The sequence below is a fragment of the Papaver somniferum genome, chromosome 7, assembly GCF_003573695.1.
Source record: "Papaver somniferum cultivar HN1 chromosome 7, ASM357369v1, whole genome shotgun sequence".
NCBI classification, from domain to species: domain Eukaryota; kingdom Viridiplantae; phylum Streptophyta; class Magnoliopsida; order Ranunculales; family Papaveraceae; genus Papaver; species Papaver somniferum.
In genome coordinates, this window is record NC_039364.1 from 124,515,833 (window position 1) to 124,542,374 (window position 26,542).

Below are 26,542 nucleotides of genomic sequence, written 5' to 3' on the forward strand. Positions count from 1 at the left end.
AAATCAATTGAAACATGAAAAACTAACTCAATTCTTACCCAAAAATCAATCAATTGAAAATAACATCAAAACTAAATCTACAAATGATTCGAAATAAAAACAAGCTGAAAAGCATAAAAATCAAATTACTAATAACCCTAAAAAATCATAAAAGTCAGATTATTAGTAACCCTAGAAAATCACCAACAAAACCCAAAATTACAAAAACTAAATTCAATATTACTGAATCAAAGAGTAAAACACAAGGTTATGTGAATTCCTCTTATAATTAAACAAAAAGAAAGCCAAAATCGGATTTATAAATCATAACCAGTTAAATAACTTGATGAATTTGAGATTGAAAACTTACCGTTCGAAGATATGAAAAGATTTTGATAGAATAAATAACTTAAACGTGGATTTCACAGCAGTTCATCACCATGATTGAGCTCTCAGATCTGGAAGAGAATTAATTTTGTCTCTGTTGTATATCGTTTCTGTCGATATAAAGAGAAGGAAATACTTTTGTGCAATATCGTTTCTAAGTAATGGGTATTTTAGTCAAAAATATTTTCTTTATTCACTTGTTTCTGGGTGAAATATCTAAATTGGCTAATTGAACAGTATATTTTTGATTTTTGGCTATATAAACAGTATAAAAAGCTAGAAATCTATTTCACCCAGAAATTGTTTGTTTTGATCTTTTTGGCCAATTTTGTGTTTCATTATCTTCCACAAACCTAAATATGGTTGTCTAAGTACATGTTCTTCACCTCTTCTTCTCCTTAACCAAATTATTTTAGATTTGAAAACCCATCTTTTTTTCCCCTTTTCATGTTTGAAATGGATTATTGAAATGAGAGAAAAATTAGGTATTCTTAATTTCCTACCCGTGAGCTTGTTTTCTGAAGTTGTTACGGTTAGGAAAATAAGAACTCTTAACCGTAAATCAAAAAAGGAAAAAAAGAAAAAAATGTTATTACGGCAAAATTTTTAACCGTAAATATTTCTAACCGCAAAATTTCTAACCGTAAATATATCTACGGTCGGATTAGACTCCCACAAAACCTGAACGTAAAAATCCCTAAGTTCCGACATTTTTTTCAAGTTTTCTAAGCAAATTTACAGTTGGGTTTGATTTTAGGTAAACCAACCGTAATTGTTTTACGGTTGGGTTCGATAAAGACCAAACCTAACCGTAAATGGTTGTGTGTATTTTACATGAAAATGTGATCTGAGCGTGCACAAGTGAGCCGGAGGATGAAAGCGTTTCACTCTCTTTATCATGTCCTGATATACCAACACATAGCTGATGATTCCTACGACTATATATTCAGGGTAACAACTAAAATTCGATTGACTTTTGTTGGTTTTTTGTTTTTCTTCAATTATAACGTCCCTTTTCATATTTTCAGAAATTTTGATAATGTCCAATTTCATTTTATACGTAGGGTCGATGGCAGCAGAACAACAACAAGCCTTGTTCTAGGAAAGGAAGAAGACGGAAAAAGTTATCAAGGCAACAGAAAACAAAACTAATATATGTAAGGATGACGATAAAGAGGATATCAGAGAAGCAGGATTGCTGGCCTATGTCAAGAAGTCTCCATACATATGCATTTACGTGCAGTTAGTAAAAAGTATCGATCAGTATTACACTAGAGAAGATACTTCCTACAAGGACTGTAAATCCCATAGATACATCCCCATGGCTGTTTTTCCTTACGAATGACCCATCCATTTAAAATTTTGCAAACCCAATGCATCATAATGAGAACTACCTCATGAACATCCCTAAATCGTTGAAAGGGATAATGAGTACTCATCCGTAATGCATTATGATTTTCACTTGTTGTCAGTGGCTCCCGATAGTAATGATAAGAAGATGTCAGTCGATGTCGATGCTAGTGCGGGAGATGATCAGTGTTCTTCTGAAATGAGCTTTTGTGAGATTTGTACGGAAGCCAGAGAAAAAGGTGAGACAAAGAACAATACTAGTAAATGTTCTCATTTTTCCTGTTATGAATGCATCACCAAACACATCGAAGCTAAGATACAAGAGAACATCAGCATCATTACGATCACTTCAACCATGTAGATCATAAAAGATTGTAGCACATATGAGTGGGTGAAGCGACATGCCGATCACTTGGACCATGTAAATCACTATTCAGAGACATTCATCACCGCTTTCCAACAGACACTCCACTCAAGGAAGCAGAGCTCAGGTTCAAAGCCATACGGAATAACAAGCAATTTACTTTTCAATTCCATGAAAGAAAAGACAAAAAAAAATAATTATGTTTCTCCTATAATAAAATCCAAACTTTTCTGTAAATATGTAGTATCAAGTAGCTGTTTGATTTTGATGTTAAGGCTAGATTGTTACGTAGATTTTTTGCCACACATTTTGTTTATGTCAACAGTGCATGTTGTGGTTTGATTTGTTCTTCGGATAATTTGGGGTTATACGGAGGCAGTAATGGGGTAATGGCGATTGGATATCCATTTTTGTTACGTCTAGGTTGGGTCTTGACAAAAACTAACCGTAAATATCCTGAAAACTACTCTAAATTAACATAATGAGGTACGGTTGGCTCCGAGATACCATAAACCCAACCGTAACTGTTAGGAGTTCATCACCATCTAACCGTAAATTGGTTTTACAAGTTTACAATGCTTTGAAAAAAAATCAATCTTTGGTTGGGTAGATCATGATCTCCATCATGAGGTATGTAAATTTTTTTTTCTCTGTCATATAAAAGTTCACTCAATTTCGTTGGGTGAATCGAAATCTAGGGTTTTCTTAATTTTTTTTCTTCGCGTTTTTCTTCTACTTTTCTTCCCTACAAGAACCAAAACCCTAAAATTTTCTCTCTAATAATAAATCAAAGTCATTAATCTAACCTAGTAATAGATTAGCTAATCTAATTGAATGATTAGTATTAATTAAACAAGGATTGTTTAGTCATTGTGAAAATATTTTGGATAAGGGGTTTTTGAATTTACTTATGAATGACCCGTTTTTGTCCTATTAGGTGGCGCCCATCTATTGGAATGTGACGTCCCAATAATAGCCTTCTTATTTAAGGGCGCTTGTCAGTGAAGTCCTTTATTTGCATACCTAATACGAAGTTGGGCCGTTTCTTGTATGCTGGTGGGCGCAATACATGACATCTACTAGTTCTCCGGGGACTATACCGGAGTGGTGATGGGCAAGCAGTCTTATCAATGGAAACGGTGAGCAAGTTAAAAAATTACAAAGGTGCGGTAAACTGGTTATTGCACTTTCAAAATGGTAAATTTATAAACTCTTCTCCTTGTCAATGGTTCAAGCAAGACACCAACAAAAACCTACACCCTAAATGTTCAACTGCTCAAGCTAAACAGAGCCAGGCTTTACAAGTCAGTCAGCCGAGGACATTACTTATATGTACAAGGTACATATCAAAACTTCCCTAATGGAAGAAAAAAACATAGCTGGCCGGCCGGATCCAGTTTTTTCAAAATGGACATCAGATGCGTAGAGAGAGAATAAATATGTACAGGTAAGACTTCATCTGCTTTCTTCATACTAACTTTGGATTGCTATAGAACACATGAAGTTGGTTCTTCTCTTTTCAGTTGTTGGGTGTGTCAGCCTTGGGTGTACCAACGTCCGTTCGATTTCTATTAGCTCCTCCATCTCGAGGTTGAGGTTTTTTGAAATACTTCTCATTGAAAGACTCGGCTACTGCAGCATGCTTTTCCTTAACAAAATTCTCCAAACACTTGCGGTAAGAGAAATCTTCTTTGCGTCCATCCGTTGAAACAACATAGAAGCATCTTGTATCCTTGAAACTGCTGTGTGTGCTAACCTGTCAAAACGCACATTCAAATAGTCAACACTGCTGGCAAAGACATTCAACTGTACAAGTTTGGGGCCTAATATTCGGCATAAAACACTTGAAGCACTGACAATATTAGGCATTGAACAAAAATAAACTTTGTAATCTCCCGAACTATTATGGACAATCATTTCAGCATTGTCCTCAGGTTATCACAATTCACAAGTAAAAATAAAAGGTCTATAAGTTTAAGCAGTTTTAAATAGAGGTAGATTGCCGTTCAGCATACCATCACATGATCAATGCCACAACCCATTTTGACATCTTTATCTGGGTGATACTTGAACACGTTTTCAAGCACATATGCTTGATCCTCCGCTGACAACGGTTCACCGTCCTTGTCCCTTCAAAGAGAAACAAGAGTTGTCAGAGCAGACTAGTGAACAATACAAATAATCATAGACATCAACAAAAGGTTAGTAAATAGGTATTCATAATTTTCATCCAAAATTTTATTGGGTTACGATAGCTAAACTAGCATGTACATGAGAATCTTTTTCACAAATGTCAAATACAGGATCATCTCAAACTGGTCAAGCAGAGTGTCCAGTACGTAACATGAACATGTTTGTGGTACAGGCTTGTAGGCCCTGGTATTAAAACCAAAAAGCAGTTTTGGCTCCTCTGACATAAGCGAGATTTGCCTCACAAACCTGTTACAGAAAAAAGTAGAGCATATGTTACAAAAATTACCTTGATTGCTGCATTATTTTCCTTATTGCCAGTATAATGGTGTCAACCTCTGAAAGAGCACTTTGCTCCTCAGATGTAAAACGATCCAGCCGTTGTCTGGTTGCAGTGTACAGTCCACCTGCATTCCACCCACTTTGATCATCTGGCGTTCCTTGGGGATTGTTAGGGCGACCTTTGTTTTTCCAGTCCCCAGTGTTTGAGGAACCCCAACCACGAGAACTCTTATTAGTATTCCATGCAAATGGCTTAACAGGCGGTTCTTTGCGTTGGCTCCATTGAACTTCTTTTTCCGCCTGATCTACAACAGACGAAGAACCCCAAACTTGAGAATCCGCTGATTGATTTACGTGTTCACCAGCCATACTTGTCCCCCATGTACCTAGCGCAACGAATGAACGGAGTTGCACATTAGATTATATGCTTACAAGACGGACTCTTTTATTGACAGTAACCAACACCAGCTAATCAAGAATGAGAAAAAATTGAGATAGCCGACACGTATAATGATCAAACTATTGGTGTAATGACAGTGTAACAGTCTAACTAACTCTCGGTGGCACTAGTACATACCTGCTGATTTGTTGTTAGTGGTCTCAGTTTTAGGTGGCTCGCTCCATTGGTTCCACTGACCATTCTCTTCCTTACCAATCTGGGCTGTTGTATTGGCCTTCTCCACATGTCCTCCCCAAGAATCACTGGGATCATCCTGCGGCTGCTTTTGGGCATTCCAACCACCGGTTGTATTGGTTTTTTCCACAACTCCTCCCCAAGAATCACGAGGTTCAGCCTGGGATGTCTGCGTCTTGGTATTCCAACCACCAGTTGTGTTGTTTTTTTCCACTAGTCCTCCCCAAGAATCGTCAGGTTCAGCCTGGGATGGCTGCGTCTTGGTATTCCAACCAGCAGTTGCGTTGGCTTTTTCCGCCTGCTCTCCCCAAGAATCACGAGGTTCATTCTGGGATGATTGTGTCTTGGTATTCCAACCACCAGTGGTGTTGGTTTTATCCACAACTCCTCCCCAAGAATCACGAGGTTCATTCTGGGATGGCTGGGTCTTGGTATCCCAACCATCAGTGGTGTTGGCTTTTTCTGCCTGCTCTCCCCAAGAATTACGAGGTTCGTTCTGCGATGGCTGCATCCGGGTATTCCAACCACCAGTTGTATTGGCCTTCTCCACCTGCCCTCCCCAAGAATCATTTGGATCATCTTGTGAAGGCTGCTTGTTGGTATTCCAACCACCTGTTGAATTGGCCTTCTCCGCCTGTCCTCCCCAGGAATCGTTAGGATCGTTTTGTGAAGGATGACTTTTGGTATTCCAACCACCAGGTGCCGAAGAATTTGGATCATCTTGTGAAGGCTGCTTCTTGGTATTCCAAGCACCTGTTGAATTGGCCTTCTCCGCCTGTCCTCCCCAGGAATCGTTAGGATCGTTTTGTGAAGCCTGACTTTTGGTATTCCAACCACCAGGTGCCGAAGAATTTGGATCATCTTGTGAAGGCTGCATCTTGGTATTCCAACCACCTGTTGGATTGGCCTTCTCCGCCTGCCCTCCCCAGGAATCGTTAGGATCGTTTTGTGAAGCCTGAGTTTTGGTATTCCAACCACCAGATGCAGAAGAATTATCAATTTCTTTGGAAGAATGGTTCTCTGACTGAATTTTATCGCTACTATCCCAGCCAGCCCAAGCATCTGAATTTGATGCTGCACCAGGATTCTCTGAACCCGAAGTTTTGTCAACTTTCCACTCTCCCCAGCCGCCTGATTCACCAGTTTGTGAGGAATTGTTTCCCCAATTTCCTTCTGATATTTGGCTAGGCTGTAAGTTTGGTCCGAATTCGGCTACGTCATCAAAGGTGGCCTTGCCTCCATCAGGGTGCTCAGGGGACAGGGGCAGTTCAACGTAGTCATTTTCCAGTTCCATGTCATCAACTTCTTCACCTAAACATCCAGATATTACTTCCCCTTCGTTTGTACCTGTCCTTACTATCTGGAGAAAGTTGTAAATATCCACTGCATTTTGATCCAGTCCCATCTAACAGAATAAAATGGAAAACAGATCAATCATGTCATACAAGAAGAGTCCTAATAAATTTATCCAAGTAGATATGGCCTAGATCAATCATCTTAACAACTTGCAATGATGCACAAGTAATAACAGACTTAAAGATGATACACACGAGTAAACTTACCTCTTTCTTGTTCCACAAAATTTCAAAACGGGCTCCTGTACCAACTGCAACACGCTTACCGAAGGAACATGATGCAACTGTGCTTGACAAAGAATCTAGATGACACTTTTCAGCAGCTTTCTCAAAGCATTTCCTTGGTGTCTGAGAAACACAAAAAATTCCATCAGATCAAGAAGGCCAAAGGCACGAAGCCACTTATACAACATTATGTCCACCATCAAAGTATACAGACATGCAGAAAATTCTTACAAAGAGTGTAGCTTCTGTAAATGGTATTTGGACATTTAGTGAGCGGAATAATGCTTTATAACCACCAGTGTTGAAACCGATCAACTTTCCTGTGCAGGTCATGCTATTTGCCACAAGTATGAGGTGCTCCTTCAGCACACCTTTCGCAACCATCCTAATTGATGTTGTGAGTCGCTGCATAAGATAACACACAATATTAGTGTATTAGAAAGGGTTAAGAAACAGGTAAAAACAAAGTAAGACGCACGGGGCCATAAAACGTTAACGCATGAGCAAGTATAGCAAGTGTATTTTATATGATGCAACAAATCTGAATCTGACACTACAACACACATACGACACCAAACTGCACTTTCTGTCCTAATTAATAATTAAAGACATGCAGGAGTTCTAACAAGAAGTTGAGTACCGCAGATACATTTGTTTTCCCAGCGACTGACGTAAGCTACATTCATATACATATAGATCAACAATAAATATCACCAGAGTAAGAATAACAGTACTACGGTACCTCAACCGCTTGATCAAAAGCACAAGAAATGCCAATCATTTCCTGTAGTTGTTTGATGCCATATGGAATAGATCGCCGTGTGTCGATCAAATGTATTACTGGAAGGCAAGAATCCATGACCGTCCTCCAAGTATCACCATGTTGTTTGACAACCTCCTTTTCGAGAACTACTTCCACTGCCAGCTCACCCTTTTGAATCTTACTAGGTCTTCTTACCCAAGATGTTGTATCTGGATTAACCCATACAATATTGGCCATGTTTACTCGAGGATCACCTACATGGTCATTAGAAATATGAGACGACAATTAATAGACACAGATATCATACAGAGACCAAATAAATTGATGTCAATGACCAGAATTACTCTCAGTTAAGTTTGAATGCACTTCCTTGCAAGAGCTCAAAGCAAAGGAAATACTCGGCAATTATAATCAGCAAAAGACACAATGCCCAGTCACTAAACTCCCCGAACCATGTTGCAGTAAGGGAAAAATTTGACTTAAACCATGGTACAAGTTCAAGGGCCACGCTTCAATTTGGAAGTTCCTTCTCCTTGTTAAATGATTACAATAATTAAACAGCTAGTGGCATGTGTTTTAACATTATTCTGTTATTTTTGTCACTAAAAGACCAAGTAGACGATTTAAATACAGATTAGAGCAGAGGAAGCTAATATAGCTGTTGGGCATTGATAACTGTACGAGAAGGGTCATTCACTACTGAAAACATGCAACCTGCAAAATTAACTTCAAAGTTTGTTTTATTTTTTGAGAAGGTACATATTTACAGAGCATTTTTCTTTTAATAGTAAAATCAACGAATCTAATCTGCTGGCTGTACTAACAAGCAAATGAGAGCCGCTTGCACTAAGCCTGACCAACTAGGCTTTATTCGTAGTTGGCCGAATCTTAAAACCAAATAGGACCAAATAAGCCGAAACCAGAACCAACTGTTTAGACCCATCTTCTCCAGGAAGATTGATAATTGATTTTAGACCCACTATTGGTAGCCCTACTGTTTAGAGATGGGTCAAAATTCAGCAACGCGAGAAAGTTGCCTTGAAACCCTAAGTTTCAGGTAGTGTTATAATTGATTTTAGACTAAGTCTTACTGTTTAGGGATACAGGTCCAAGAACAGCAACGCAGGGAGCCAGGGATGTTGACTTGGAAACTGGCAATACCAAACATGTTATGTGAAGAGAGCTCAGTGGAAAAAGATGTTAATGAAGAGGTTTAGTGGAAAGCAAGCGAAATCCATAAGATAAATGCAAGCATCTTTATCGAAAAGATAAGGAGGTCACTTTAAGGCCACAAAGAAGAGCTCAAATTATTTAATCTTATAATGATTTACCAGAACCTCAACCTGAATGATGCATTTTCACAAGTGAAAAACTGGCACTATGATAACATACCTTTAACTATGGTCTCTAACAGAATTGAGCAGATTGAGTTGGCCATTAGCTGTGAAGTTTGTTCTAAAGTACAAGCGCTTGTATCTTGCCATGAGAACTGCAAGCATGGAACCTGGGAGCTTTCCGCATCAGGGGGTGAAAAATAACAACATTCACTGCAAAGCACATCCAACATTAGTTTCTGATGAGCATAAGAAGTAGGCATATGATACCACAAATCTTTGACCAAATGACGACAACCAAAAAGATAACATAAATTAGTTGAAGAAAGTTATGATACTAAGGACACAGCAATATACACTACACACGCAACTAAAACACCCCCAAAATACTTCATATCTATATAGACATGGAGAGAAGTACACTAAATTCATGTTTCGATTTACTTTGAACAGTTTTTGTGAGAAAAATTTGTGCATCTTTTAGCATGACTTCTGACACCAATGAAGCATTAGTATATAAACTTAAATCTGGAAGGATAATGATAATCAATTATTGTTGACGAATTTTCTGCATTTGCTAACACTTTATAAAACACAGCTCATGCAGTTAATTTTATTTGGCTTTCCCGGGAATCACAAATGTTGCAAGGTAGGTCATGGGTGTGAAATACTACCACCTAGCACAGTCCTTTTGTTGTTGCCTTTACTCTCCGTAAGTGGCTATCCCAACTGTGCATTATTGCTTAAACTTTTAGGTTCCTCTGAAGGCTTTGATACCAGTTGTCCGTGGTAAAGATCACTTATATGTGGTCTGTAAGTCGTCACATAAATCTGGCAACGATATCAACTTTTATATGCCTATATGACAGATGGGCCGGACCGACAGTGTTTAAGAAAGCATGGCTAATTCTTCCAGTAGATATCTCAAGCGTCTGGTCAAGATTAGATTCAGCATTTGATTTATACTAAGAAGGTCATCATTGTTTGTCTCTTCCCTCTTATCTTTCGGAGAAGCTACAAAAAGGTCCAAATGATGTATCGGACCCGGATTAATGAGACTTGATACCATGAGACTTACAGCAGGGGGACAAGACCCGAATCATCTTTCATATTCAAGTAGAAATTTGCCATTCTGACATATATGATCAAGTTCAGAAGTTAATCTTGCATGCAAAAAATAAATTCACATGATAAAACAAACCTGACAGACAATGTAAGGGCCCTAAGAATACGACCAAGACAATCTTTCTTCTTTTTAATAGAACCAATTTTTTCTTGACACCTTTGGAGAATTTGATGTACATTTCGGCCCACATATTTCATTTCCGCCTGTCCAAAAAAATACAGGTACATTTCTTTTAAAAGTATTTAGCAGTAACAAGAATATGCTTTAGCTATTCAAACCAACCAGATTACTAAATGCTTCATTGGTAAGTACCAACCTCGTCAAGGTGAATATGACCAACAAGACAGGCATTTGTATCTGGATTCTCAATAGAACCTTGCTGCTTTCTGTATCTGTAAAAACATTGTGTTATCTCTGGCGTCAGTCAGAATCAGAGCATTGAACGATAACAAATTAATATTTAAAACACTGCATATCATATCGATAAACTAATGATGAAACAGAAAACAAGCAATGCAAAATATCCAGCTGTTTTCTATCACAGCGAGGAAAAACAGTACCAGCAAAAACTTGACACAAATAAAGAGAATAAAGAAAGAAAATAAAAGAACTATGATGCGAATGACAAGTGACAAACATTAAACCAGCTGTGAAAAACAGTTATGATGGAAAGAGAAGGCCGGTCCAGGAAAAAAATAAATTGCGAGCAATTCTAATAAGCAAATCGAAGTATTAAAACTCCAGAGGTCAAAAACGAAAGCATAACAGTTATGGTATGACCTGCAATTGAATGGAGAACAAAAGTTTATGATCACTTACTCAACCAGAAAGCTGTTTGCTATAGCCTTCAGATTCCTTCTTTTCAAATGATTCTGAACTGAATATGCTGCATTTTCTTTGCAATACTTTTTTCCGCAACTACAATCGTTCAAGTACAAAATTGCACGACGATCATTAAGATCATTCTTCATATTAACTTTGCAAAGTACTATTTCCTGAAGAAAATAAAAAAAAAAAACTCAAATTGTCGAAAGATGTAAAGATATAACAAAGACCTATAAATTTATGGGTACATTATTCAATCGACTGACTGATAGTACCTTCATCAGCTCCCAAGATGAATTGCTACTTGCTGAAGAATCAAGAACGGCTTTGTATGCAGGATTGGAAATAGCTGTTGCGGCCAAAACGCCAACTGGTTCCCCAGCAGGAGAGAAACTCCTGTCCTCGGTTCCAGCTTCCACTATATAATCGAACTGGATAGCCGAGTTGCTACAGGCATTTCTAACTGTGCCATCATAGCAAATTACAACATCTCGAAGAATTGCCATCAAATTTTTGAAGAGAGTTCCAGGTTCAGTTAATCCTCTAGATGAACGTACTAGCACTTCTCTAGAAGAAATTGAATCCACCAGTTTCTCGTAGGGATTCAAGCCATGAAAGAAACAGCTCCTGATCAGCCCAAATGCCTCTGACGGACAGTCAATCCCACTAACAGCAAACTTTTTTTGGAAAAATGTAGTCATATCTTCAACCAAAGTTCTTGTATAAATCCTTCCCCTGTCAAAAAGCTGAAGCCCTAAGAAGCCTAGTTGTTGAACTACCTTATTAATGGATGACTCACTTTTTGAATCTATCAGAATACCCAAAGTAGATGACTTCAGAATAAAATTTACAACTGGCACTTTTACGCCTCTCAAGTGGTTCTCCACTTGCAACTCAACCACTTCATTGTACGTAGATCTCAAGTGATAGAGCAGCGGTGATATCTTTTGAACATTCTTTTGGAGCTCACGAGTAATTGACTTGGGAATGCAAAAATCTTCCAGGCTTACACTATAACCTTCTGAAAATACGTTTTCCATCAACAATGGCTGCAAGGAATTAAAAACCCTCAACGCATCTTGGGAGCCCTTTTTCAAGAAGACGGCATTGATGATATCATTGAATATGGACTGCACCACATCCCTATTGTAATCAAACTTCACTATCTCACTTTGACGAATAACATATCTCTCCCCTGAGCAATCAAAATCTGCAGGTAAAGCATTCTGCAGAATCTGTAAAGCTGTCCATTGCGGGACAGGACCACAAGCCTTCAATAAAGCAGGAAACTGCAAACCACTTGAAACATACATGGCTAACTGTTGGGCCGTTGCTTTTTTTAAGAAATATTTCTTGAACATAATCTTTAACGACAATAATGCGTCATTTGCCAATTGTAAGTTCAGTTTTCCACTGTGTGAACTAAGTAGTTGTTGTTCCACTGAGAAAAGCTCAAGAACCTCTGCTTTTGCTGCAAGAGACTGGGGATAGAATAAGTGAATGCAGTCACCATCAAAATCAGCACCAAGGGGACTACAAATAAGGGGGTTGATCTTAACCGTATGTTCATCATGGATATACACTGAAAATGCTTGCAGAGAATGTTTGTGAGTACTGGGTGGCCTATTAATGAAGACAATATCACCATCCATAATCCTTCGATGTACAACTTGACCAACTTTTAACGACGTGTGACCCTTTGATCCTTCCTTTAGTGAATACATTGAACCACCATCTCTGTACGTTAGGCACAACTTCTTATCCACAAGCTCTTGCAAATGATTCATGTTATGTACAGTAACCTTTTCTTCAAAAGTAATCTTCTGGGCAATCTCTGATGGTAGACCAATTTCATCCACCCTCTTATATGCATCACCTGTGATTACACTACGAGAAGAAAAACCTGAACCCTTACTTATGAATAATGTTTTCATTTTTTCAATCCAAGCTTTTGCCGAAGTATCATCACTCTCGTTATTGACCCCGAATTTTGATTTGATGCCACGAGGTCCCTTCACAAGTAAGAAATAACATAAATATATGATTGTAGAATGAAAAGAAAACTAAATAACCACAGCTAACTACTTAACATCTGTAAATATTCAACATGAAGGAAAGAGAAAAAAAAAACATAAACACTTGGCAGATAGTTCTTTTCAAAGTCTTCTCTTTCATAAGCATAGAGAACATCAAGGGAGGGAAAACACAGACACCCACTACTTAAAATAAAAAGATCTCAAAGAAACGCAACATGTACAATCCTTTAATAAATTTATCTTGACCACTCTTAATCCTTTAATAAAGAAACGCAACATGTACTTAATCACAACAGTATTATCTGACCTCAACAATTCCGGGCACTGGTATCCTAGTTAAGACCAATATAACTGACAAGCCGGATGGTCTACTGAAGCACGGTGTTTTCTATACAGTGTTGTTCTCTTTTAAACCCAAACACAAGGATTTGTCTGAAACACAGTTTGCAGAAGTAAGAGGACACCATCAACCTAACCAGTATAAAATACGCATACTGCGCCATAACATACCTTGGTGCTACCCCTCACATGAAGATACTGCGCAATTGCTGACTGCAACTCGTTGGCTTCCACTTCATGAGACTCAAAATTCGGAGGGCCAGATCTCGAGCTTTTGATGATTTCGGCTTGCTTGAGAACTTTCTTAAGCATTGACACAGAAACATCCTGGAAATACAATGCCCAGATTTAATATACTGCCAAGTTTATTAGCTGAACGACAGAAACTAAACAAACACCCAGTCAATTTAGACAGCAAACTCAGCATTGCTAAGAAGAGAAAGGGTAACAACTTACTGAAGACATGATAGTAGTTCCATCTGAAATATCTGGTACAGACAAACAATTCGGAGGCACAGGTAATTTTTGTAGAATGTAGCCATCCTGAGGAAAATATCCTTTTGCAGCAAGCTTTTTTTTTGTCTCCGCAGGAATTCTTTTTAGAATTTCCAGAACCTGATTGTTGTAGATTTGCAGTAAAGAATGCCACATTATAAACCGTTTAGGTTCTCTTAGAAGTTGCAAACAGAAAGAAGACTATCCAAACAGATCATAACGTACGGATTTAATGTAGGCTAAGAAAATAAGATACGACAAAGAAGAAAAACTATTGAAGAGAATGTTTTTGACAATATTTAAGCGCAGAGTCTATATTTTTCAAACTTGTAGACTTGTTGTTCAGGTTCTTCTGTTACACTGAAGCATTTATAGATCCCAATGATGCTAATTGTAGGTCTTGCAGAGTGCTCTACTGGAAATACCCCACTCTAATATTGTAAGGGCAGGAAGGTAGTCCGCCTGATGTCTTCAAAATTATCATAAATGGAGATACAGATACTTTTACATCATGTAAGCTTAAATATTCACAACTCAAAACCACCCACCAACTAGATCACAAGCATGAGTATGTACGATTAACCAACAACCCGAGTGGGAAAGATTTAAGGAATAGTTAAGTAAAACCCGCCAATGGACATTTGTGATATGTCATACACAAGTATAAAAACTGAAATCATACTTCTTGTCCAAGCACTGTCAAAGCCAATTGATGAATTCAAATAAAATAATATTATGACAGAAATGAACATAAAGATGTATAGAACACCTCAAACCATCATATCCCTGAATGAAACTGAAATTGTTAGTATATGAAATAGGAGGGAAGCAATTTTTGACCCACCTCACAAGGGAGTAAAGTGCGACATTCTTCGTAACCATAGATGAATCCATATCTCTCTAAGAAATTCCACATATTTTCTCTTAATTTCGACTTGGGCACTTTCAGTTCTAAGCAGAATGAACCATCTTTTAAATTACTTTCTCTTACGGTTATTGGTGGCATATCCTACAAAAAAAGGGAGAGCACAATTAATTGGAGATAGCACTTACCATTTACAAGTTGAAAAAGTTTACTACATGAATCATGCAATGCAAGAGACAACATCCTAATACATGCATTAAATTTAAGTATACTACTTACTCAACATTAGATTTTTTACCGTTTCTTGGGCAACGAAGAAACTTAGATTGAAACGCAAAGTTAATAACCACAGTCCTTTTGATAATGTGTTTATACATTATTCCCTAATTTTATAGCTGTATCCCAACCGTATGTTACCTTAACCCATGCATGCAGCCCCTGAAGACTGAAGCTTGGCTCGTACTTTTCTAGCATATTCATGCCGAGAACAGAAATTAATTATTGACCATGCATATGCAGAACGATGTCCCATGTCAAATCAGATAACGATGAAACCAAGTCATGCAAACTAATCAAGCGCAACCACATAAAGTGTGATGTCCACTGACACATAAAATGGGTCAAAGACATTCATGGACATGAGACTTTTATAACATCCATAACATGAAAGCCAACAGAAAGTCCTATGGTGATTATTATAGTTCAAAGCTTTTGCCTTCTTAAATATGCAAACCAATATAAGCACATAAGTTTTGAAGATGTGGACTACATACAACATGGAAGCAAGTTACAGGCCTTACCAGACATTGTGTGCATGCAGAGGATTTGTCCTTTTCACCATTTTTCCTAATCTGCTGACACAAAAGCAGTTAAGAACAAAGTTCACAACAATTATAACAAAAATGGAAAGGAGAAAAGAAAATGCATGACCAAAATAAATAACTGGAAGCACTCATAAAGTCATTCTACAAAGATTGAAGGTGTATCATGCTTGCAATATAAAACTTGTGAGCAACCCTAGTTTTTCTCTCCGCATCCAGACGGAAGGGAAATATTTGCATACGATGTCGTTAAAGTGAAATGCACAAGACGGTTTGCCTCCACAAGTGCCAGCGTCTTTGCAAGAAAGTAGATGAAAGCATAGGAATTATAATTCAGAAAAGGTTGGCCAGAAATAGTAACGTGGAACAATACTACGAAACTATGGAAACACAAACAAGAAAGATTCATTTTAGCAGGGTAAAAAACAAAAACCAGGCAAAGTTAAAACAGAAAACCCAAACAAATAGGAAAAAGGTTAGAAGATCTCCAAGTTCCAACAACTTACATAAAGATATGACTAGCTCTATTCTAATCAAATGTTTCATTTACCGGGTTGACTAACATGCAGAGATAACACTAGCTTTTTTCTAGTCACAATGTTTACATTACCAGGTTGACTAGCAAACATTGGCATTCAAATAATGGGAGCATAATACCCTGGCAGTACAAAAAAGTTGACCACATTGACCAGCTACTAAAACAAACATAAAAATAATTGCAAAATAAGAACCTTGGAAGAAAAATGAAAAAAAAAAAGGAGAAGGAAAGAAGAAAACATATATGACTTTTGATATGGAGGGTAAAGTGCTTAACCTAAGCAAGGCTACATGGTAAGAAATGTGACTACCTGCCCCTTCTTCATGCACAGGCATTTCAAGCAGATGATACTTAAAAGCCGTTTAAGCTCCCCCAAATGAGACGGATGATATACTGGTATGGGCAACTGAATGTACCCAAAATGACCTGCACTACCAAAAAAAAAAAAGAGTATGAATCCAGGCTCATACAATCAGCAGTACCAAACCTACTTGAGTATTACTTCCTAGCAGAAAATATGTGACAGATTTCAGATACATACTGTTACTTACCATCACACTCTCCTGGTTCTGCTGTCCCGCAAGATTCACATTTACCGGTTTCCAACGGCAGGCCAAGGAAAGGGTTTGTTAGCTGACTAGGATGACTAATAGGACAATCACTTATGGATGATGTACACTACAATGGAGAAAGAACCATGATCAGTATGTTATGCTTAAGAAATTAGTTACTAGTAGTAGTAGGGAAGCAGATTCATATAAAACCATCAGTAACAGAAAGAAAACGCTTGAATAATAGAAAAAAGTCTTTTTAGCGAATAATAATATAAAATCGGATGGTGCAGGTGATCACGTTACACGTAGTGCATGTAGAGACGGCTAGAATATATATAAAGTAGAGTTCCAAACGTCAACAACTCCTTCGTTCTATGACTCTTATAATAGGGACACAATGTACTCTTTAAGGTTAAACATATATTGAATTTCCAACCGAGCATCTAATGTCACCATTCTGAATTGTATCCAATATCTGAATACCTTAAGGAAATTTACAGAACTTTGGTGAACTAACTGTTCTGTTACTTAATATACGGATATATTCGCCCTCCATTAACACGTGGCTGATTGAAATCAGTACTTCTGGCTTATGCATGTTTTAGTTCTTCCTCATTAATAGATTCACATAACTAAACTCTGAATCTAAGATCGCAGAACCTGACGGACAGCAATTTAAGTTCTTCCGACAAACCTCTTCTTCATCATACAAGCTACAATCCAACTTCATGCATTTAGCACATAAGCATATCATTATATAAGATATAAGTATAACATAAAAAAATCTCCATTGAAACCACTAAATAAACCAATTGCAGTGTAGAGGAACAATATTAAAGACTGAGAAAACACATTTGCTAGTCAAGTTTGAACGTAAATGAAACCCTCTGAACATCATGGACTACTTGATTGACAGAAAAAGCATAACTAGCACAAAGAAACCCATGGTAAGAAAGTTAGACCTACTCTTCACAAACTGAATAAAACACAAGTTTGTACTTACGATTTCCTGATGAGATGCTAAGCTAAATTTAATACTGGTTAATCTTCCTTCTGCTATAAGCGGAGAGGAGCGGTTTTCCTCCATCTCTTTCTTCACATTTAACACTAAAAATGCCTACAAAAAAAGTTCAAAAGAAAAAAAAAAATAGTGAGCAGAACTGCAATATAATTTTGTAAACCTCAAGGATAAAATAAAGAACTAGAACACACGAAAACCCAACAACTAAACAAAAATAGAAGATACAATCATAGATCTCCAAAGAGAGAAAAAGAGCGAGACTGTGCAAGTGTCCTAAGTTGAAAGGTAAACCTAGATTTCCTCTCTGAATCAAAATCTAACACCATAGTACTGCCTTGATAAACACTGACAGTCACAATACTGTCAAAAAAACTGACATGCAAAGGAGAATTTGAAGTAAACAAGAAAATTTCTTCATTTGGCAAAAAAAAAAAAAAAACTAAAACCCTGATTTTCAGAAAACAAAATCAACAAATGCAGTATCATCTTCTACGATTCGCAACTCTGAAATAAGAATCAAAAGTAAGAAAACGCAAAAACCCAGGAAAATTACCCTTAATAGAAAAGTAAAAGAAAAAATAGAAAAACCCCCAAAACAACAAGGGTTTATTACTACTACTAGGTCACTTTTTTTTCCTTTTCTCAACGAGAAAATCCTCAACAAGTTTCGAAGGGTTTAAGAGAAAAAGGGGGTCTTTTTGAATCCTTACTTCACACTGTGTGTGAACTCTGAAAGTAGAGATAAAAGAGAGACGAAACTTCTTCAATTTCTTTACCTAACAAAAGCTCAACCGAAGAAAAATGCCTGATTCAGTTGAAAGATGAAAATTTTATTATGGTTTTCCTTCTTCTCACCGGCGAGAGCTGTCTGAATTAGAGGAGAGAAAAGAGAGAATTAGAGGAGAGAGAGCAAATGGGAATCGCTTAACATCCTACATGCAACAGATGCAGGGCAGCAAGCAGCACTGTGTCTATTGTACTATTAGTCTCACACCACTGTGTGTGAGAACAGAATGGAAACTAGAGTTACCAAGTTACCCCTGATCTATGTTATATTCACAATTTTGCACGACTGTCTGTATATCTGTGTAGCGGGAAATATAACAAGGTACGGAATTTTGGACTCGCTACAGTGAATTTCTCTCGTGATGATCCCGGTATGGTACTCCCTGGTCTGGAAATTTAATGCTAACATTTTATATACAGATATAATGTAATTACCCAATCAGACTAGGGTTCTTCATAGAGTTAAAAATGTGAGTTGTTGTTGTAATATTTCGATTGCAGTAAATAAGGATTCGTTGCTAGGACTTGAAAAGATTTTTAAAACAAAAATATATACAAAATTTGTCACATGATCAAGAGATATTAGGACTCAGGATTCCACCAATTCTTATACTCATGCGAAACAACTATTAATTCTAGACAATTATAACTTATATTGATAACAAATATCGACTCTTTTCTTTGCGAAAATAGATTTTATAAAGTATTAGATGTAAATCATAAGCATGATGCATCAAGAGTTCCTAGACTAAGCATATATCATCAGATAAAATCACAAATAATCAAGAAAAATCATAAATCAACTCATAATAGTGCAAATAGTCATAAAAGAATTAAATAGAATTACTCATGCATAAAGAATGGTTTCCTCCATCATCCCAGTATTGGGGTTTAGCTACTCATAATAATCATGTTCTCAAAATACATACTTGATGCTCAAAATATGATTAAAAGAGTGAAAAATATAAAACAATGAAACTACGACCCTCTATAAGCGTCCAGAGAAGAACGATACGTACTGCTGCTGAAGAACAATACTTCAGCGTTGTTGTTGAATAACGACGCAAGTCTGCTGCTGCTAGCACTGTTTGAAGAACGACGGACCTGGAGGGTCCGTTCTTCGTCTTCTTCTTCCTCCTCGAGCAACAGCAGCAACAACAGGAAACTTTTCCTGCAACTCCTGTTCTTCGCTCATCCGGTCTCTCTCTGGTCCCTGCTCGACCCCAAACACTTGATAATCCTCTCTCACTTCGCACCAGCCTTTATATACCCAATCAGCTCCAAAAATCCCGAGAAAATCTCATCTTCTTCCTTTCTTCCAAGTCACGGCTTTTCTTTTCTACACGGCTGCTGATCCTTGTTCAAACTCTTCGTACGCGTCTTCTGTTGTTACCAAACTTTCCCAAGATATAAGGGAATCGAATAAGAGAAGATATCCTCCCTAATCCTCCACGCAATTGCCATAACTGGACCCAACAGAATCCCGTGAAAACAGCATTCCATGTTGAACTTTGTTCTCTTTTCACAACTTATCCAGCCCAATTTCCTTCGTGAAATCACTTACGCTATCGATGTTTAGCTTAATCACGTTCATCCCAACTGTTTCCAGCGATTGAATCTCTTCAAATCTGCTCCAAAATTCGAACCCTAAAAATTGTTCTTCGTTGCCCATAGTTTCCCGCCAAAACGAATGTTTGAAAACGTGAAGAAATGTGACATTCCCCTATCCAGTCCCGGTCTCCCTTTAGCAGATGCCTGGAAATGGGTCACCCCTTAGTAATTAGGTTACCCCTTATCCAAAGTGAGAGTCCGTATAGTAATTTTCTCCCACGAGCGCAAAAACCACCGTTTTAGCCAATTTCGCCGCAAAAGCTTATTTCTCCAAAAATACCTACAGGGACATAAAAAGCCATAATAAATATAAAATCGAGCACTAATAATATATACAATTGAGATTATATAAGACACAAAAATGTGCCTATCAAATACCCTCAAACTTATTATTTGCTAGTCCTCGAGCAAATCAAATAGAAAATAAAATCCTAACTCACTGTCGCAGGCATCGTCGGTTGCATTTAGCGTATGCAATAAGCCTTTAAACCCCTAGGTGTCCCTAGTGGCCGAGTTATAGTCTCGGGAGGGCTTACAAGAGATATACCCACAAAACTTGTACTCCAGACCCCAACTATCTATGCAAAACCTTGGAAAGCACTAAAGAACCTCCTTGGTTGGCATACTTATTGATTGCAGGAGGAAGTACCCTGATGCGAATTTCCAATTGTCGTACACGAGTTTGCACTCAAGCATACTAAAATTCATATAAAGTGACAGAGCTCTACTCAGATAGTTTAACTATGGACATCATATTCGGAGTCAACAAATCACATGGATTGATTAAGAGATGGATATAGAAAAACATAGATGGTTTTGATGTTGACTAAGTGAACGGTGTTTCTCATATCTGTCTGAAGGCCTCTGCCAAGATGAACCTAACCTAAATGACTGAGATACTAGTCCGACTAATATCAACTCACTAGCATATACAAGGGAACCAGTAGTCGATAATCCTAACTCTAAGTCAAAACAGCTGGCATATACAAGGGTTCCAGTGGTCGACTTTATTTAGTTTTATTCTGTTTGGTCTAATGGTCTGGTCTCAATTTCTTTTTCTTTTCTCTTTTTTTTTTCATAACATTTTTTTTTTCATGGGTATCTCAATCACTCTATTTCACCCTAGCAATGGTAACAACTTGAATCGTGAGCCTCACCTAATCACTTAGAGAAACATAGTTTAAAATGAATAAAAAAAACAGAAGTGAAAAGGACTCAACGACATATGGCGAAACTATCATGTTATTTCTAACACCTGAGCTCTGTGCTTTTATGAATAGACTCTTATAGATGTTTCCATCTAGTCAGTTGGTTCCTCAACTCCTAAAACCAAAATGCTTCCATCCACTTAGATTGGTTAGTGTTATCCTTAATATGCATAAATTTCTAGGCTCTGGAGTTTATTTATAATGCAACTAAAAAGTTTCTCCCATACCCCCAAACTTAAATCTAACATTGTCCTCAATGTTCTAAAGATAAAATTAAAAGCATGAACAAGGAGAAACTATTACCATTTGAAGCAAAAGAGTTAAGGAAAGATATTACCGTGTTGCATGAGATTGGCTACCTCCCAAGAAGTGCTAAGTTTAAAGTCTTCAGCCATACTTAGGAAAGGATTAGTCAACTCGAACAGTATAAAAGTAGTCGGAATAACTGTGGGTCTTTAAAACCAAAAAGAGCTGACAAAAGGAAACTGCAGTGAACCAACGAAATGAACAATACTAGCATGACCTTACCTAGTTTCCTGATAACTATCGATATTTGCGGTTCAGGTTCAGGTTCTATGAAAGGGTCTAAATAGAATATTTTCCTCGGATGCATTTCCTCATAGGTTGGATCCAAATTATTAGGTCCTAGAGTCTGGAAAAACTCAAATAAGAACTTAGAATCACAAAATAATAACCTAAATAACTGAGGATCCTCTAAGTCAATCAGGTTTGACTTACATAATTGACCACAATGAGAGTAGTGGTCATTCTTAGGAAAATGTGTCGATTCTATTAACCTAAAGTACTTAGGCTTAGTCTCAAAACTTAATATTCGACTCATTTTAAATACAAACGTTCCCACATTTGGAAGAAAACTATTTGGTGGGAAAATAAATTCAAACTTGGTGTTATTGCCTGGGCTAACCACATCTACCAGAGGATGGGTTTCTAACGACTGAACTTCTTCTTGGACATTATGAGGTTCGGGAGAGCGAGTATGAAGATAATCTTGTAAGATGGTTGAGGCATTGATGTCAAGTCCCAAGTGAGGGAACTTCCTAAGAGTTAAAGCATATGGAGAATGATAATCACCCCCAAACTTAGAGTTTTCAGTGTCTCTAGTTAGACTAGTCACAATCTCCCTAATTCCTAGGTCATTAGATTCCTGAAAATGGGCAATTGATTCTTCTAAGTCAGGTTCATCCTCATTAATCTCTACGAGTTCATCTAAGACTATTGTTTCTAAATCGTACGACTCTGAAACAGTATTCTCAGGGTAAAACCGTTCCTCGAAACCATCATCGATTACAGTTTCTAAATCGTTCGACTCGAAAACAGTAGTCTCAAGATAAACCGGTTCCTCTAAACCTTTATCGGATTCGTAAACAGGACATACTACATCGTCTAAAACGGGGATATTTCTAGTCAAATCCTTGTCCATTTGAATAGGTGAATAATTGTTAAAATTATTAGGATCTGAACCAGAAATAATATAATCATTATAAGGCTCAATTGGGGTAAGAAATTCCTGATCACTATTCCTACATGTTTCCGATTTTTCATCAGCACTATCCTCATCACAATCGTTATTATAATAGCATGAAAATGGTTGAACCTCATCTAAAGTAGTGTTATCAATTCTAACCTCGTCATCCTGATTATGGAAATAACTATTCTCAAGGGTATTATCGGAAACACTATATCGAGCATTCTGCGCCTCTAACAAACGCTTCTCAATCCACTCACAAGATTTCCTGATGGTATCATGTATCGAAGGTTCACTATTAGTTGCGATTCTTTCGTCCATAACTAAGTCATTTGTCTCAGTTGACTCATATGTTGACTCAAGTAACCTACGACGTGATGACTCAATTAGCCTACGCGCCTCATCTAGAGGAGAGGAATTATAAGATTTTTGCTCGTAAGACAAATTCGCGTGTGGATAGTAATTGGGCTCACCATGGTATGAACCATAACCTTGAAAAGGTTGGCGTTCCCAACTACTATTCTCACCATGGTCATAAAATTGATGATGTTCATATTCAACTTCAGGTCGATACTCATTGTATTGGCTTCTATTATACCAGTTTGACATTCTTAATTGCAAGGGAATTCTACAAAATCACAAATAAGGTTGACTCGACCAAATCAAACCTATAAAATCTAGCAAACAAAAAGCATGATGGCTCCACTTAGATTGTTTCTAGACCAGCTTCTATCTCTCGAAGGGGAATTCGTTACAGTTTGAGCAACCTCTCTGGATCAATCCGAGCTAATGTGAGATGAAACTGAGGCGAGGGAAGCTCAATGGAGCTTTGATACCCAAGGCCTCACCGGCGTTACAAGGCGGCTTGTTTCAACTCCCAGAAGTCATCATGAATTTTGAAATTGCTTAAAAGGTAACCAATATCCTTCGAAATTTTTTCCTAACAAGCTCGATACCCTATAGGTCTCTTTCTAATCAGATTTTAAAGCTTGGGTTCGCGTTAGGTTTTGTTTTCCTAAAACGGGCAAGAAGGGAGCGGTGATGAAATCCAAACCCTTATCTTGTTTAGGCAGGTCTTGCCCTTTACTAGGAATTTAAAAACAGTCCAAATTCGTCCTCAATCAATGAATCACCTTAAGGAATACAATAAACCCGCTAACAGGGGATTCGCGGGTGTTTCGAAAGCTTACCTCTCGTACCAGACGGGGGATGAACCGTTGAAGTCGACTCGGGCCACGACTCCTATGTCATGTACGAACCCGAGGGGCCGAGACGATATTGTAATCGTCGTCCTTCCCTGCAAACAGTTTATATTTAAAAAAAAAATTATTAATAATAAGACCCTTCTGTAGGGTTAAAAAAAATGTCCAAAAGTCCAGAATAAAGTCCAAATAAAAGTCCAAAAATTATGAAAAATAAAGCCTATTTACAAATTCTAAAAAAAAAAAGCTATGTACAAAAAAAATAATAATAATAAAAATTAAATCCTAAAAAAAAAATTATGTCTTTTTTTTTCTTCTCTTTTAGCTTTTAGCTTTAAGCTTTTTGTTCCCAAGTCCTTAGTATTCCACTTCGAACCTGTAATCAAAGACACAAAAAGAAATGTAAAAAGGAACAAATAATAGTAAAAAAAAATAAACCTAAAAACAAGTCCCCGGCAGCGGCGCCATTTTGTTGTGATATTTCGATTGCGGTAAATAAGGATTCGTTGCTCGGACTTGAAAAGATTTTTAAAACAAAAATATATACAAAATTTGTCACATGATCAAGAGATACTAGGACTCAGGATTCCACCAATTCTTATACTCATGCAAAACAACTATTAATTCTAGACAATTATAGCTTATATCGATAACAAATATCGACTCTTTTCTTTGCGAAAATAGATTTTATAAAGTATTAGATGTAAATCATAAGCATGATGCATCAAGAGTTCCTAGACTAAGCATACATCATCAGATAAAATCACAAATAATCAAGAAAAATCATAAATCAACTCATAATAGTGCAAATAGTCATAAAAGAATTAAATAGAATTACTCATGCATAAAGAATGGTTTCCTCCATCATCCCAGTATTGGGGTTTAGCTACTCATAATAATCATGTTCTCAAAATACATACTTGATGCTCAAAATATGATTAAAAGAGTGAAAAATATAAAACAATGAAACTACGACCCTCTATAAGCGTCCAGAGAAGAACGATACGTACTGCTGCTAAAGAAAAATACTTCAGCGCTGCTGTTGAATAACGACGCAAGTCTGCTGCTGCTAGCACTGTTTGAAGAACGACGACCCTGGAGGGTCCGTTCTTCGTCTTCTTCTTCCTCCTCGAGCAGCAGCAGCAACATCAGGAAACTTTTCCTGCAACTCCTGTTCTTCGCTCCTCTGGTCCCTGCTCGACCCCAAACACTTGATAATCCTCTCTCACTTCGCACCAGCCTTTATATACCCATCAGCTCCAAAAATCCCGAGAAAATCTCCTCTTCTTCCTTTTTTCCAAGTCACGGCTTTTCTTTTCTACACGGCTGCTAATCCTTGTTCAAACTCTTCGTACACGTCTTCTGTTGTTACCAAACTTTCCCAAGATATAAGGGAATCGAATAAGAGAAGATATCCTCCCTAATCCTCCACGCAATTGCCAAAACTGAACCCAACAGAATCCCGTGAAAACAGCATTCCCTGTTGAACTTTGTTCTCTTTTCACAACTTATCCAGCCCAATTTGCTTCGTGAAATCACTTACACTATCCATGTTTAGCTTAATCACGTTCATCCCAACTGTTTCCAGCGATTGAATCTCTTCAAATCTGCTCCAAAATTCGAACCCTAAAAATTGTTCTTCGCTGCCCATAGTTTCCCGCCAAAACGAATGTTTGAAAACGTGAAGAAATGTGACCTTCCCCTATCTAGTCCCGATCTCCCTTTAGCAGATGCCTGGAAATGGGTCACCCCTTAGTAATTAGGTTACCCCTTATCCAAAGTGAGAGTCCGTATAGTAATTTTCTCCCACGAGCGCAAAAACCACTTTTTTAACCAATTTCGCCGCAAAAGCTTATTTCTCCAAAAATATCTACAGGGACATAAAAGGCCATAATAAATATAAAATCGAGCACTAATAATATATACAATTGAGATTATATAAGAAACAAAAATGTGCCTATCAGTTGTCACCCTCACATTCCATTTACAAGGTGTGCCCAACTTTGAAGGATTGTTTTAGTTACCCATGGCTTTCATTTGTGGGCCCTTTTTTTCCAAAAAGGAATCACCATTTTCAATTTAAGAAAGCGTCAATTACAAAATGGTCATGCTTTTCAATTTGAGTTACAAATTGATCATACTTTTAAATTTGCTTTATATAATAGTATTTTTTGAACCCCAATTGGGGAATATGAAAACTAATTGGGATATGAATTACTTCCCCCAACCAAAAATGTCTGCTAAGGGGTGTTTTTTGGGGCTCAAAAAACTTAAAATCAAGAAACAAAAATATATCCCCCATTTCCATCTCCATTTCTTATTAATCTCTTTTAGGGTTAAAGCTTTGAAACCCAAATGTTCCCCATTCTCTTTTAAATTCTAAATTTTTCCCACTCCCTTTCAAATTTTCTTCTCCTTCTCTGTCTGCTCCTCACTTTGAAAACGATTTATTTTTTTCACATTCGGAAGTGATGAAGACCATGCCGGTACTGATGAAGGCCATGCCGGAAGTGATGAAGAACATGTCGGAAATGATGAAGACCATGCCGTAAGTGATGAAGACATGCCGGAAGTGATGAAGAACATGTCGGAAATGATGAAGACCATGCCGGAAGTGATGAAGACCATGCCGAAAATATATTTTTTTACATCGCCGGAAGTGATGAAGACCATGCCGGAATTGATGAATTCAATGTCGGAACTAAATGCCGGCATGCTCGATATAAATCTATGAATGCCGGTAGTCAAGTGAAAAAAAATCAATTT

The 26,542-nt window shown here is 37.5% G+C and overlaps 1 protein-coding gene and 2 long non-coding RNA genes across 5 annotated transcripts; 2 read left to right on the forward strand and 1 right to left on the reverse strand.

The window, feature by feature from the left end:
- Positions 1-1,081: 1,081 nt before the first annotated feature.
- Positions 1,082-2,354, forward strand: LOC113298346. The gene is made up of 2 exons (XR_003334164.1): positions 1,082-1,317; positions 1,431-2,354. It is a non-coding gene; the product is annotated as an uncharacterized LOC113298346 (long non-coding RNA).
- A 217-nt stretch (positions 2,355-2,571) lies between these two features.
- LOC113298347 lies at positions 2,572-3,744 on the forward strand. The gene is made up of 3 exons (XR_003334165.1): positions 2,572-2,710; positions 3,018-3,527; positions 3,604-3,744. It is a non-coding gene; the product is annotated as an uncharacterized LOC113298347 (long non-coding RNA).
- On the reverse strand, positions 3,262-18,426 carry LOC113298343 (DNA-directed RNA polymerase V subunit 1-like). 3 transcript variants are annotated; one of them, XM_026547064.1, is made up of 21 exons: positions 18,260-18,426; positions 17,466-17,579; positions 16,460-16,586; positions 16,219-16,334; positions 15,350-15,400; positions 14,529-14,693; positions 13,646-13,804; positions 13,361-13,516; positions 11,090-12,826; positions 10,809-10,984; positions 10,306-10,381; positions 10,065-10,192; positions 8,922-9,076; positions 7,509-7,783; positions 6,998-7,171; positions 6,749-6,889; positions 5,940-6,591; positions 5,130-5,798; positions 4,560-4,938; positions 4,096-4,210; positions 3,262-3,836 (listed from the first exon to the last, which is right to left on the reverse strand). In XM_026547064.1, exons 2-21 carry the CDS (start codon positions 17,547-17,549, stop codon positions 3,600-3,602), a joined length of 5,772 nt encoding a protein of 1,923 aa, XP_026402849.1. In that variant the 5' UTR covers positions 17,550-17,579; positions 18,260-18,426; the 3' UTR covers positions 3,262-3,599. The 3 variants fall into 3 exon arrangements, with proteins under 3 accessions (XP_026402849.1, XP_026402847.1, XP_026402848.1); XM_026547062.1 differs by having other exon boundaries at positions 5,130-6,591; XM_026547063.1 differs by having other exon boundaries at positions 5,130-6,591; positions 17,466-17,569; positions 18,260-18,418.
- Between the last annotated feature and the right edge of the window lie 8,116 nt (positions 18,427-26,542).

Excerpts from the sequence above, each read along its gene's own strand:
- LOC113298343 (XM_026547062.1), bottom strand. The coding sequence starts at position 17,549 with ATGGAGGAAAACCGCTCCTCTCCGCTTATAGCAGAAGGAAGATTAACC. Across the intron at positions 16,335-16,459 it reads AGAACCAGGAGAGTGTGATG|GTCATTTTGGGTACATTCAG; the intron begins GTAAGTAACAGT and ends TTGGTAGTGCAG. Across the intron at positions 3,837-4,095 it reads GTGGCATTGATCATGTGATG|GTTAGCACACACAGCAGTTT; the intron begins GTATGCTGAACG and ends GCGTTTTGACAG.